General features: G+C 33.3%; 1 protein-coding gene across 1 annotated transcript; it reads right to left on the reverse strand.

Moving 5' to 3' along the window:
* Positions 1-15,220: 15,220 nt before the first annotated feature.
* On the reverse strand, positions 15,221-15,937 carry LOC115875738. Its single transcript, XM_030891252.1, has one exon. It carries the CDS (start codon positions 15,935-15,937, stop codon positions 15,221-15,223), a length of 717 nt encoding a protein of 238 aa, XP_030747112.1.
* Positions 15,938-16,158: the final 221 nt, after the last annotated feature.

The following is a 16,158-nucleotide window of genomic DNA, read 5'->3' on the forward strand; positions in this document are numbered from 1 at the left end:
AAATACAACTTCCATTCAAGAAATTGAATCCCTTGAGGTAATTGCAGCTTCAATGACTCTAACTGTTGCAGCTTTTAGAGAAAGTAATCATTTAACACATGCAAAATCATTCGTGTCCAAGGGCAATTCTAGTGCAGGCAATATAATACCTGAAAGGCGATTCTTTTCCACCAAAAAAAAACAATCGATCTACAACACAACTTGAGAAACCCGCAGATTTCTGTGAAACTAATGATATAGCCTTACGTCTTTTACTGTAATTACTAATTTTATTTTAGTAAAAATCAATTGATTACTCATACCAGGTTGTTTTCTTATCTTATTGACTAAATTGAGAAGGTGAAACCTTATCTCCTTAATTTAAGAAAAATATATCACCTGTTTTGAAGCATGCTTATTGCTTACAAGGCTTTTGCACGCGACTTAAGAAAAATGTGCAAAGATTTTTCATAAAATTGTTTTTTATTCATTTAAAAATACCTACTCCTAGAAACCTATTATTATTATTAAACCAAACACACATCAAACTAATTTAATATAATTTTCTAACTGTCGTGAGAACATATATTATTTTTTTCTTTATGGGTGCACCTACTAAAGTGGTATACCAAGGCGTCCCAGATAAATATAAAAGTTGCGACCTTAGGTGCTTAACAAAATGATGCTTTTTTTTAATTTAAAAAAACTCTTATTGGTTCTGAAGATATCCATTAAAAACAGCGCGCCCTGTTGTCAAAACTTTATTTTTTCCTGGTCTTATTTTAAGAGATATTTAAAAATAAAACATACTTTCTCACAGCTATGCCTCTACACTAAAATGGCAATATCAAATTTTAAATTCGACGTTTCACCTTTTAGTGGAAATCATCAACTTATTTTTTTTAATTAAAATTAATTTTTTTCAATACAAAATTTGACAAAATGCCGTTTTTACGGTTGTGTTCGGAACCGATCAGAATTTGTTAATTTTTAAAATGGCATCTAATAATTAGTCACCAAAAGCCGCAACTTTTTTCCTATTTAACCAAAATTCTACCTTTTATGGTTTCCGAGATATCCTCATAAACTTCTATAATGAATAAGAATTCTTACCTGGGACACCCTGTATTATCGTATAGTTTTTTACACCCGTATTCAACATTCTCTTTTAAATAAAAGCCCTTTCAGTACATTTAAATCATATGTAAACAATCTTAAAAGGGCGTTTAACATTAAACCGTTAAAAGAGGATGTTAAATAAAGCTATTGTTTTGACTAATTGTTTTGTATTCTGAAAAAAAATACAACTTTTTGAATTTACCGCCAATCTACAAGCGAATAGCGCACGCACAAAACTTTGGTGGAAATGTGCTGTGTGAGGTTATCGGCACAGACTCTAGTATATGGCACAGGGTTGTGCGATCACGTGCGTCCGTTACGAGCGTAGGTTCGGCAGTTTCCGCTGTGCAATAAGCTACGTCCGATACGAATATGCGTCCGGGGTTAAGAGAAGCAGAGAGCAGAGATAATAATAATAAATTTATAGAAGAGCAATTTGGATTCAGAAGAGGTAGATCAAAAGAGCTACAGCTGACTAGGATAATAGATCAAGCCATGTACAACAACCTAGGATACAGCAAAGCAGTGGCATCCATATGCAGATGGAATGAAAAACCAACAAATAGAAAAAATTCAGTACCGAAAACAAAATCATTATCACCCCGATGCAAAGTCGGAGCCGGGAAGAAGAAACATATTAACACTTAACAAAACTAAACAAGTCAAATTCAAATGGCAACTTCTTAATAAATAAATAGCATATAAACACCGTATGATCGAAAAAAAACGGCGATCTTCATTTCATAGCCATCTTTGACGACGTTTTTTCTCGATCATACGGTAGCAGCATACTTAAAAATACAAGAAGCGATGGCAATAGAAGGTTTCGGCCAAAAAAAAATGCTCAAAAGATTAAAAACATTAGATCGATATATTCTCAAGAGAAAAGAAAATAAGCGAATCAAAAAAATCAGGCACTGGCGTTTCCGATGTGTATACGCCGTCGTTGAAATGGTTCCAAATTTTAGATAGTGCTTTAAACGTAATCGCTGGAAGTACTAGAAAAACGCAGATACATATGGTGAGTAATTTTTAGTTTCTTTATTTGGTAAATAGTAAATATAAGTATTTAAAACATCACACATATCAAATTGAGTTTACATTTAAGTATTATTTATTTATAACTAATGTACCATTCCAAATTGCCATTGTACGGCCCCTCTACCCAGAAAATACTCCTCAATTTTTTCTCGAAACTGCCTGGCTGCTAAAGAAGAATGATTTCCAGAATTTCGCTTTAAGCTAAGCATTCCATTACTTTGAATTTGTCGCCAACTACCACTAATAATGCTGTCGTTTTCCAAACCTTCCACATCGATAGATCCAGGAGTCAAATACCCATTTCCTCCTCTTATTCTCAACCAGTTATGAAGAGCACAGCATACACGTACAAACACACAGAAAGTTGAAAATATTTTAAAAAATAAGCACACCTTGAACTTTAACCCTAAAAATTGAATTTCGTATCTAAATTACATCATAAAACTTTTAATGAACAGGTTGCGGGAATAACCCTGTATACTGTAAATGTGAATATTGTGTTTTGTTTTAGGATGACGAGACTGCCGAGATTGAAGAGACTGCTGCTGTTTGTGACACGGATATGGAAGAACCATATACACCCAAAACAGATGGAAAACAAAAAAGATTCTCTCGGGCTAAAAACGGAGAGTGCAGGAAATTCAAAATATTGTCTCTGAATTAAAGAGGCTAAACGAAGGCTTAAACACAGTGCAAGAAAATGAGTTCGACTTATTTGGTAGAAATGTTAGGATGCAGCTGCAAAACATGCCTCTACCGTTGGCCCTCGACGCACCGGAGCAGATACAAACAATTTTGTCCAGATTGCGTCGGCAGTACCTGCAACAATCAGCATCAGAGTCAAATAGATCGACTTCGTCAGCTTCTTCTAACCCGTCCAATTATTTAAGGCCTTTTTCTTCGGCAGGCAGCTCCACGAATCAGCATTATGACGAATATGATGAGAACAAAATGATAACCAGCAGGCCTTTCACATTAGCACTATTTTAGGTCAATGATGAATACATTTGGAGATGAGGCAACTTCTAATGAAATTTCTTATGTAAGTAGAGGTAGAAGGCCGATTCTGCATCAGGAGGAGGAGGAGGTGGAGGAGGGAGCGCACAGCGCAGGCGCGAGGAGGTGGAGTACAGCGCAGGCGCGAGGAGGGATACAGCACAGGCGCGAGGAGGAGGGGTACAGCGCAGGCGCGAGGAGGAGGGGTACAGCGCAGGCGCGAGGAGGAGGGGTACAGCGCAGACGCGAGAAGGAAGGGGGTTGTCAAACGTCAAATGTCAAACCTGTCATCTGTCAAACGTCATCTGTCAAATGTCAAACCTGTCATCTGTCAAACATCAAACGTCAAATGTCAAACCTGTTTTACGTCATCTATCAAACGTCAAACGTCAAACCTGTCTTACGTCAAACGTCAAATGTCAAACGTCAAACGTCAAACCTGTCTTACGTCATCTGTCAAATATCAAACGTCAAATCTATCTTACGTCATACCCCATTTCTATTACGTATTTATCCATTCTCTTATAATAATAATAATAATAATATTAGGTATGGATGCCAGAAGGGCCACAGGTGAAAGATCGTTATCAGCCGGGGTGGCAAAGCCACTTTTTTCACCCTGTGCGCATATTTTTCTCTTACAGTTTAGCTGAAAAAAACCGTTTTGATCGGCTCGCGCAGGGGCCTTAATTAAAAGTGTGAGTAAACCTATAAGTGTTATATATTTTTGGAATCGACACACTGCAAGGAGTTTGAATTTCGATAAATAATACTGTTTTTGGTAGATTTCTTAATTACTAAAGCCCTTATGATTTACTAGGAATATTTAAGATCAATTTTTGCGATAAATATTTAAGTAAAATAAAATAAATCAAACTTAGTGAAAAATACATTGTGCAACAATTATTCCTTATCGGAGTTTGCGGTCGGCATTATTTTTAATCGGACTTTGCAGTTTCCGGTATGATGACTATGATGTCACGCATTTGTTTTTCTAGAATTTTTCCAACATTGTGCAATCCTCCTTATCAGTTTGCGGTTTTCCGGTCTAGCATTGGACCCAGCAAACAACTCGCAATTCACATCAGTCTCTACCTACCTCTCATCGAAATTAGTCGATACACTCTGTAAAAAATAAAAAATGTTTCTATGCAGCATTTGTGGGAAAGTGTTCAGCAGAAAGGATAATTTAGGCAGGCATATGAAGAGATGCGCTAATGGTGAGTTTTTATGTACTACTAATTTTTCAATATTTTAAATATATTATTTTTTAGTTAATAAAATCCAAACCGCCACGCCCCAAACCAGCGCGAACAACAGTGCTGGTTCTAGTAAACGTAAGTAAATATTTTTATTTTATATTCTGCCTTTAAAAACGCTTTTTTTAGATACGTGCGAAAAATGTTCGAAAACGTTCAGCAGAAAGGATAATTTAGGCAGACATAAGAAGATTTGTAATGGTGAGTTTTTATTTATTATTTATTTTTCAAAATTTTTCTAAATATAATTGTTTTTTCTAGTTAATCTGCCTGAACCAAAAAATTTAGAGAAGACCTCCCTGAAAAGAACGAGCTCTGCCACTAACAGTAAGTAATTATTTGTTTTTTCATTACTTTTTAAACTAATTAACTATTTAATTATTTTTTTTAACATATTTTTCTATTATTTTTTTAACTTTTTCCATTATTTTTAAATTAATTAACTATTTAATTTTTTTTTTAACAAATTTTTGCCATTATTTTAAAACTAATTAACTATTTAATTATTTTTAACATATTCAACTATTATTTTTAACTTTTTTTCAATTATTTAAACTAATTAACTATTTAACATATATTTCTATTATTTTTAACAGAAAGCATCTATTTTATATTAAATATTTTTTTTCTTTTATTTTAGTCGATCAGGCAGAGCCAGAGTCTTCGGCGCCAAAGAGAGCTAGACTTGGTTTCCATAACGGTAAGTTATTATTATTATTTTTTTATTGCTCAACACCTTTTAAATTAAAATGTATTTTTTTTTAGAACACTTGGTAATGCAGGAGGAAGGTGTTTACCTTGTAAATACCGCATATAAAAACCGAATTGCTACATACCGGCTTTTATCAAATAAAAACATTACCAGCGTTAATGATTTTTTAAATAATCTCCGCGAAAAAATAATTGCGATGGTAAAATGCCAAATCGAAAGATTTGGTAATGTGAAAGTTGGTATGGAGTTATTCGGTCGCTTCCTCCTGCAGACAAAGGAGGTGCAAGAGACCAAGTCCTTTGGCTCGCGTTTCAGGGAGGCAAGCCAAGGTAGTGATTTGGAGGAGATGTTTGGAGAGTTCGCCACTATCATTAAGCGGAGATTCCAGGAGTTCAATGAAAAAGATAGTGGTAAGTATATTTTTTTTTCTGTTATTCACCATACTAATTATTTTTTCATGTACATTAGGTTGGACTCTTCAGCACGTAGATGTAAGGGTAAATAAAATCAACCCACTAAAAGCCTCATCTTACATACCATTACCGAAGGAAATAGAAGCGAAAAAAGCTGTATTGAACATACAAAACACTGACCAGAAATGTTTTGTATGGTCGGTTTTAGCCGCCCTTCACCCAGTTCCCCGAACTCAGAACGCCAACCGAGTCCAGAATTATCATCCATTTGAGCAGGAATTGGATGTGACAGGTATAGATTTTCCGATATCTTTGAAACAGGTGTCAAAATTCGAACAACTCAATAATATTTCTATTAATGTTTATGGACTCGAGAAGGGTTATAAACATGATAGGAATATTATTGAAGTTGTGGGTCCTTTGTATTTTACTAGATCTCATAAGACAGATAGACGTGTGAATTTGTTATTAATCAGTGATGATTCTGGCAATAATCATTACTGTTTAATAAGAAATATGTCTCGCCTAATCTCCAAACAACTTTCAGGCAAACAACATTCAAAATTCTTATGCGATGGTTGCTTGGTTTATTTTTCTTCAGATATTAAATTAGAAAATCATCAAAAATACGATTGTGGTCACGTTGTAGTTGAAACTCCTTCGAATAATTTAAAGAAAAATAAATATGGTGAAAATATTCCCGAGAATATCCTTAAATTTACGAATTTCGAACGAAAATTAAAAGTACCTTTTGTTGTATACGCTGATTTTGAAACTATTTTGGAACCTATACAAACAGAGCAAAACGAGTTGGATCCTGAAATTTCCTATACGGTGAAAACACACCAACACGTTCCTTATTCTTTTGCCTATTACATTAAATGCGATTTAGATAACTCTCAGTCGATTTTCAAGACTTTTAGAGGACCTGATGCACATAAAGTTTTCATAGATTGGTTAGAGACTGATTGTAAATCAATCTACAATCGATTTATGAAAAATATTGTATCCATGTCTCCTCTCTGTAGCGTACAAGAAGCTGAGTTTTATCAGATAACGCATTGTCATATTTGTGAATCTCCTTTTAACGTAGAAGATGAAAGAGTAAGGGACCACTGTCATCTAACAGGAAATTATCGAGGTGCGGCTCACTCTGTTTGTAACCTAAATTTTAAAGTACCTAATTTTATTCCTGTGTTCTTCCACATGTCAAATTTTGACAGCCATCTTTTTATAAAAGAATTGGCTGTGGAGGAAGAACGATTGGACGTCATTCCCCAAAACAGAGAAAGATATATTTCTTTTACTAAATATATTATGGTGGGGGATGATGATGACGGCCAGGAAAAGCGACAACAAAAGACACTTTTAAAAATTAAGATTTTTGGATAGTTTCCGTGTCAGTCAATGTAGTGTTGCTATCGCGAATAACAAATTTATGTCTATATACGACGCTTCCAAACCTACTTCCTACATTATGTACTTGGATGCTACCAATTTATATGGTGCAGCCATGTCGCAATATCTACCAACAGGTAACTTTACGTGGCTAACAGAAGAAGAAATTTCAAACTTAAATTTTATGAATATCGATAAAAATTCTAATATAGGTTATGTTTTTGAAGTCGATTTAGAGTATCCGGAGCATTTACATGATTTACACAACGAATTACCCTTTTGCCCAGAGTCCGTTCAACCAGAGGGATCTAAAGTTTCAAAATTAATCCCCAATTTTAATTCTAAAGTTAGATATGTAATTCATTATCAAAATTTACAACAAGCGTTGAACCATGGTCTGAAACTTGCCAAAATTCATCGCATTTTATCATTTAATCAATCTCCCTGGTTGAAAACCTACATTGATCTAAATACAGCAAAGCGTAATAACGCTGAAAATAAGTTTGAAAAAGATTTTTTCAAACTTATGAATAACGCTGTATTTGGAAAGACAATGGAGAACGTGGAGAAACGGGTAAATATTAAGTTAGTTACCCACTGGGAAAATATTGGTAGAAAGCTAGGGGCAGAAGCGTACATTTCCAAACCGCATTTTAAAGACTTGACGATTTTTAGCGAGAATTTAGTCGCAATACATATGGCTAAACAGAAAATCGTATATAATAAACCTATTTACGTAGGTTTTTCAATTTTGGAAATTTCCAAAACTATTATGTATGATTTTTTGTATAGTTATATTAAACCAAAGTACGGTAATAAAGCCTCACTGCTCTACACTGACACCGATTCTCTAATTTTACAAATTCAAACCGACAATTTTTATGATGACATGCGCGAAAATTTGGATAGATTCGATACGTCAAATTACTCGCAAAACAATCCACACGATATTCCTGTAAATTCGTCTGTGTTGGGCCGTATGAAGGATGAATATGCAGGAAAATTTTGTGAGCTTTATGGAATTAGCCAAAGCATATTGTGTAAATGTGGATGGTGAGTTAACGAAAGGCCAAAGGCGTGCTCTGACTACATCACCAAACAAGATATTAGTTTGAATGATTATAAAACATGGCATCAAGTCTAGATAACTAAGTCAAAATTTAACATCACAGCAGTGTCGCGAGGTTAGGAAGTTTTTCCCTAACGAAGAAGAATTTAAGGTTATTCGTATGAAGGGTGTTTTCCCATAGTCGTACGTAGATTCCTTTTCCAAATTAGACGATACCAAGCTTCCACCCATTGATGGCTTCTATAACAAACTTAGAAAAGAAGCCATCAAACAAGGAGATTACGAGCGTGCATTGAACGTATGGAATTTATTTAAATGTCAAACTTTTTTAAGCGAATATTCAGATATATATTTAAAATCCGACGTACTATTATTAACTGATGTTTTTGAGAATTTTAGAGAGGTGTGTCTACAAACATACGGTCTAGATCCTTGTCAATACTTCACCGCACCATCTCTGTCCTTTGACGCAGCTTTAAAAACTACATCTATCGAGCTGGAATTATTGACAGATCTAGACATGATACATTTCTTTAAACACGGATTCGCGGCGGTGTCAGTCAATGATTTACGTTGAATCGATGTATTCAGACCCAAGAACCGGCAACACGGTAAAGCAAACTATTAAAGGGAAACGAAGATATAGCCGTGTTATGTATTTGGAAGAAACAAAATGCTCATACTTTAATTAGAATATTAAGAAATTCAGACAAAAATCTGGTCGTTCGGCTAATAAATATTAGAAACAAAATTATTTCGATCGGCGGTCAAAAATTGTACGAGTACCTAAAATTCTATTTCGATGCTATGATTTCGTTGTAGAAGTAACTAAATTTTTTTCATCTAAATCGATCAGCGCGTCGTGTCAAAGAATCAGGAGAACTACAAATTTATTTCGATGCTGTGATTCTCATAGAAGTATCTAAAATTTTTTCGTCTAAACGATCGTCGTGTCAAAAAATTAAATGATTACCTAGGAAATTTATTTCGATACTATGACTGCCAGAAGTATTTAAAATTATTTTCATTTAAATCGATCGTCGTATACCGGGTGCGTTCAAAGTTGTTACCTCTACAACTTTTATTTGTCGTGATAAAAAACGAGTTTTGGTATGTAGTGTTAATTAATCGCGAATAATAAATTTATGTCTATATACGACGCTTTTCCAAACCTACTTCCTACATTATGTACTTGGATGCTACCAATTTATATGGAGCAGCCATGTCACAATGATCTACCAACAGGTAACTTTACGTGGCTAACAGAAGAAGAAATTAAACTTAAATTTTAATGGAATATCGATAAAATTCTAATATAGGTTATGTTTTTTGAAGTCGATTTAGAAGTATCCCGAGTATTTACATGATTTGCAGTAACAAATTACCCTTTTACCCAGAGTCCGTTCAACCAGAGGGATGCTAAAGTTTCAAAATTAATACCCAATTTTAATTCTAAAGTTAGATATGTAATTCATTATCAAAATTTACAGCAAGCGTTGAACCATGGTCTGAAACTTACCAAAATTCATCGCATTTTATCCTTTTAACCAATCTCCCTGGTTGAAAACTCATACATTGATCTAAATACAGCAAAGCGTAATAATAATAGAAAATAAGTTTGAAAAAGATTTTTTCAGCAAAAATGTTAAAAGTTGACATATTATAATATATTATTCTATTCAGAGTGTCATTTTCTATCGAATAATGCAAAAACATACTGGGGTGTTAATTTGACCAAAGTTGTAGTCGTTTCCGGTAGTAGTGACCAAAACAATTGAATATCAATCAATTCCAATTTATGTAATATACTAACATACCAAATCTCGTTTTTTTATCCAAAAATAAATAAAAAGTTATGAAGTGGTGGACCACTTTTGAGACGCAATCTGCATAAAATGACAGCAACCTTCATTTTCATAGCTATCGCTGACGCTGATTTTTTTTTCGATTATACAGTAGCTAATCAGTACAATAATTAATTTTATTAGACACATGTTCACTAAGATCTAAAATAGTAATTTTAGTGTAACAAAAATGTTGATTGCTACAAGTAATAACGTTGTATATTCAGTTTACAGCTGGATGCTATCTACCAGCACCATATAAATATGACAAACACGTTCTATGGTTGCATCTCTATAATATAGCATATTACCTTAATTTCCAGTATCTATGGGCTGAAATTTTTGACAGATGAATTTGATAGATAAAATTTCGATAGATAAATTTTTCAGCCAATAGAATTACTGGAAATCTATTCGTCGTTACGCCGTTACGCCTATACGCCGTTTGTAGGATAGTGGATACCTAATCTATCGAGGCGATGATGCTACGCGAAGGGTCAAAAAAATTGCAATATAAAAACTTATGTACAGAGTAAAACTTATGTAGAGTGTCATTTTCTATCAAATAATGTAAAATATACCGGGGTGTCATTTAGAAAATCAAAAGTTGTAGTCATTTTCGGTGAACAGGAAGTGACCAAAACAATTGAATACGTCAATCATTCCCAATTTATGTCATATACTTACATACCAAATCTCGTTTTTTATCTAAAAAAATTAAAAAGTTATAGCGGAGAGCCACTTTGAGACGCACCCGGTATAAACACAGCAATTCATTTCATGCCACAGCTGACGCCAAGTTTTTTTCTCGATTATATGGTTGCTAATTAGCCAATAATTAATTTTATTACATTACTACGTTCACTAAGATCTAAAATAGTAATTTTAGTGTAACAAAAATGTTGATTGCTACAGTAATACCGTGGTAATACTGTGGTAATACGTTGTATATTCAGTTTACGGTTGAATGCTATCTACCAACACCATATAAATATGACAAACACGTTCTATGGTTGCATCTCTATAATATGTTCTATCTTCTATCTATGTTTACTTACTATGTATTCGAAAACTTAATTTGAGTAATATATGGTAGTATAATATTATTAATATTAATATTTATTAATCGCAATATGAATGAGAATAGTGCTTTCTTTTAATCACAATTCTAATAAATTGAACATGAAAGTATGTTTCTCAGAAAAGTAGGTGGTTCCCAGACTATACAAATAGGGAATTCCCAGAAGTTCATGCTTTTAAACCTACACTTTTTTTACTACTTTACTGCTATACGAATTTTATTTAAATTTAAATGATTACATTACACTTTTAAACATTTTGCTTACAGTTTTATCCAAACTCAACTCGCCAGATTAGACTTTAAATTATTTGGAAAACAATGGAGAACGTGGAGAAACGGGTAAATATTAAGTTGGTTACCCACTGGGAAAATATTGGTAGAAAGCAGCTAGCAGAAGCGTACATTTCCAAAACCACATTTTAAAGACTTGACGATTTTTAGCGAAAATTTAGTCGCTGTAATACATATGGCTAAACAGAAAATCATATATAATAAACCTATTTACGTAGGACTTTTCAATTTTGGAGATTTCCAAAACTATTATGTATGCTTTTTTGTATAGCTATATTAAACCAAAGTACGATAATAAAACTTCACTGCTCTACACTGACACCGATTCTAATTTTATTTGTAAATCAAACTGACAATTTTTGGGATGACATGCGCGAAAATTTAGATAGATTCGATACGTCAAATTACTTCCGCAAAAACAACCCACATAATATTCCTGTAAATTCGTCTGTGTTGCCAGGCCGTATGAAGGATGAATATGCAGGAAAAATTTTGTGGGAGCTTTATGGAACTGGGGGCTAAAGCATATTGTGTAAATGTGGATGGTGAGTTAACGAAAAGGCCAAAGGCGTGCCTGGACTACATCACCAAACGGGTATTATTAGTTTGAATGATTATAAAACACGGTCGAGGAAGGTGTACGAAAATCTATCGCTCGATGAACACTTCCGTTCACATTTATCAATATGTATGTAGAGCTAAAAATAAGATAGTTTTATCCTACGCGAATTAAGAGATTTCTTATTCCCAATCTCCGAGTGCTCGCATGGGGCCATAAAGTATCTAGGAAAATAGAAATAATCGGAAAATCTATGCATTGGAAACCAAGGGCAGCTATTTTTTATTTCTATTTCCTTCCATATTTTTTTATTTATTTATTAATATTTAGTTACTTCTATGTTTAGAGGATGGGTTAATTTTATTTTTGTATTTTATTTAGAGTATTATATTCAATATATTTAGCTTAATATATATATATATATATATATATATATATATAAGGGTATATATAGATTTTTAAACTGCTTATACGAGCCCAAACTACGTTGCTTCATTGGGCTCAGACCCCAACATTTCAGCCCGGGGTCGGGTCTGAGTAATGATTTGCGTTATCGTCTAGAACGGTTTCCACTTCCCTGACCAAATTTGGGCCCTAAAAAACGGTTTCATGCTTTATATACGATTGGGGGTACAATCGGTTGTCACGGGCGGCGCCAATTTTCGACATTAGTATAAGTGTATAAGCCGATTTACGTTGAATCGATGTATTCAGACCCAAGAACCGGCAACACGGTAAAGCAAAACCATTAGCGTGGAAACGAAGATATAGCCGTGTTTATATTTAAAACAAAATGCTCATAATTCTTTAATTAGAATATTAAGAAATTCAGACAAAAAAAATCCTGTCGTTCAAGAAGAAATATTAGAAACAAAATTATTTTATTCTAAGGGTCAATTGTACGAGTACCTAAAAAATGGCTCTCTGATGCTCATGGATTTCGTTGTAGAAGTAACTAAATTTTTTTCATCTCAAATCGACTAGCGGTCGTGTCCAAAGAAATGTAGGAGTAACTAGGCAAATTATTTCGATGCTGTGGATTTCGCCGTGTAGAAGTATCTAAAATTTTTTTTCGTCTAAATCGATCGTCGGGTCAAAAGAGAATTGCAAAATATCATCTAGAAATTTATTTCGAATATTATGACTTCTGTTGTAGAAGTATTTAAAACATTTCATTTAAATCGACCGTCGGTTAAATGGGTGCGTCTGCACGATAAGTTGCTTTACCCCTACAACTTTTTGTTTTGTCAGATAAAAAGTTTAGTTTTGCACTGTTTTGCTATTAAATGAGCGGCGTAAATTAGGATTGGAAATGATCGTATTCAATTGTTTTTGGTCACTTCCTGTTTACACCGGAAATGACCGCAACTTTTGATTTTAAATGATGACCCCTATAAGTTTTTACATTATTCGATCAGAAATATCACACTCTGTTAGAATGGCATATCGCAATATGTCAATTTATTGACATTTTCACATATATTTAGATCTAATATAGCGGTTTCAGTAATGACACTAGCGACTACACGTATTCAACAAATTGTGGCTACCAAATTACCTGTAGAAAACAAGTTTTTTCCAAATATGCTATCGAGCCAATTTTTGTTCCGTTTGAAAAAATTGAGATATGATTAAAATTGATTTTGATCATCTGCTAACGGGCACTGACAAGATCTACAAAACCACATTGACTATCAAATCTATTTTCCAAGGCCTATTATTAAGAAATTTAGTGTTTTTAAAGACATTTCAGATAAAACGGATATTAGTTTGAATGATTATAAAAAAGACGGCTAATGTAGCAATAAGTAAAATCTATCGCTATTATAAGACACTTTCCGTTCACACTTGCACACAGAATCTATGTATGTAAAGCTAAAAAGGTAAGATAGTTTTATCCTACGCGGTGCGATTAAGAGAATTTCTTATTCCCAATTCCAGTACACACGCTCGCATGGGGCCATAAGATCTAGGAAAATACTAGGGATGAATAATCGGAAAATCTGCTGCATTGAAAACCAAGGGCAGCTTATTTACTTATTTCTGGTCCTATATTTTTTTATTTATTTATTAATATTTAGTTACTTCTCTATGTTTAGAGGATGGGTTAATTTTATTTTTTGTATTTAATTGTATTTTTATTTAGAGTATTATATATCTTCATATATTTTAGTATAATATATATATATATATATATATATATATATATATATATATATATATATATACTAACATATATATCGTTTTCTACTATGTCTACTGTTTGATTTAAGCTTTTCAATAGCTGCATTCAAATTTAGTAATTTTTCCTAACATAAATAATTATTTTTATTATATATTTATTTTTACACCTGTATTTAACAGTACTGAAAAACATTTTCAATCTTTTATATTGTACAAGACTGATTTTATAAAAAAAAATATTTAGAGTATTCTAAATAAAACAATTTTTTTCATTTCACTGTGTATTTATTTTCCACATTTCTCTCATCTAGTAAATTATAAAAAATAGGTAAACAGTATTTAAATAACAATATACAATCATCTTCCCAATCAATATAAGTTTTCCATTTCCTATCTTGAATTATCAGCACTTTCACTTCTTCTTCAAAAGCATAGGTTATGTTTAAATGTCCATCAATTTCTATAGATTTATCACACCAACCACTATTAACGTTTTCATCAACAAAGTCCAGAAACGTTGAAAAACCTTCATAAGACATTTGAATCTTCTTCTTCTTATTTGTACTTTGGAAAACAATTTGCTTTTCTGCCAGGTTCTCGGAAATGTTTAATGCTACATTAATTATTGGTTCTAATACACTTGATTTATCCATAACGATTTGATGATGAGATCGATGTGAACAAGACAATGGTTTACAGTAAAATGAGCTAATATTAATCTATGAGCTAATAAGTAAAAATACTGGATATTAATAGATTTAAATTTATTGAGTTAAAAGGTTTATAATATAATCATATAATATATGAGCATTATTTACAGTACAAGAACATATTTCTAGTCTATGATAATTACAATTATTACTGTATGATTGTTCTAATTTCGGCACAGGTCCAGAAGTAAATTCCAAGTTCACTATACAGGGTGGATCAAGATTCATTTCGTTGTACGTGCACAGCAGAAATTCCTTTTTAATAGATCCTTTAACGAAAACCATATCGACACCTTCCAATTCCTCCTGTATTATGTTATACATCGCCTTATAGGGTAAATACCCTGAATTATAAGGGATTCCATGAACATTGTGAAATATATAATTTATCGTCTTCTTATGGTGTATCGGCAGATGGTGGTAACAAATCTTTGGTTTAAACGTATAGGTTTTCATTTCTTTTCCATCGTATATGGATAATTCCTTAACCTCAAATTCGGGGATGGGAAATCCTTGTACGTCTATAACAACGAACTTCATCGTATCAATGTCTTGCAGCAACTGATTAAATTAGCGTTCTAACATGTCCTGATAAAGGTAAATATTCCATGACTCGATCGTATATGATGATACAAAATGCTCGGGTGTTTTCGGGGAAATTTTCCGAACTCTCAAATTCTAGCTTTACATCTATCACATTACTTTTCAGAGCCTCGTTTTGTTTTGAACAATCAATTACAAATAGGGCTCGACTGGCAAAAGCGGTAAAATCTAGCAAAGGTTCGCTATTGATCTTTCCCAAATACGATTTTTGAAAATCCGTATACATGGAATAGGCTTTAGTAAACTGTCTGGTTTTGAAATTTAAATCTAGGGATTCATATGGGTAGGCCTCGGAATTTAGATAAAGCTTGACATCTGTAATTTTCAAATTATCGAAATATGTGCCATCAGCTTTATAGTTATCTTTTCGATCTTCTTGGAAGAATACAACAACATATCTCGCTCGTTCAGATGCTGCCTTCACTGTCCATACATCTTTTCTCGCTTGTCGTAGAGCAGGTAGTTCATGAATTTCCCATTTCCTAAATCCAATAAATATCGGTTTGTCCTTGGAAATTGCTTCAAACAATTTTAATTTCACAGAATCGTTCGGGTAGATATGTTTTACTCTTAACTCGATATTCAAAATGGTGATGTCTGCTTTCTTGTTTCCCTCTGAATTAACATAACAATTATCATCCTTTTTGGCACGTACAAGCTTTAATTTCTGCGTTCCCATAATAGCGCTAGTATAATCGGAGAAGACGTTCAATAGGAAATTCAATGGTATTAGGAGACTGAAATTATCTGTTTCTGGCTCATATGATTTCACAGCACCGCCAGGCCAATTCCATCCCGCCAATCAAGGGCAGTACTTTCATTTTGATTGAGACACAAGACTTTTAACGGTACTTATAAGCCCTGAATCTCGTACTTTATCGATTACTTTTCCATTCAATT

Source organism: Sitophilus oryzae, unplaced genomic scaffold (genome assembly GCF_002938485.1).
Source record: "Sitophilus oryzae breed Bouriz unplaced genomic scaffold, Soryzae_2.0 scaffold_1058_pilon_pilon, whole genome shotgun sequence".
Classification (NCBI taxonomy): Eukaryota; Metazoa; Arthropoda; class Insecta; order Coleoptera; family Curculionidae; genus Sitophilus; species Sitophilus oryzae.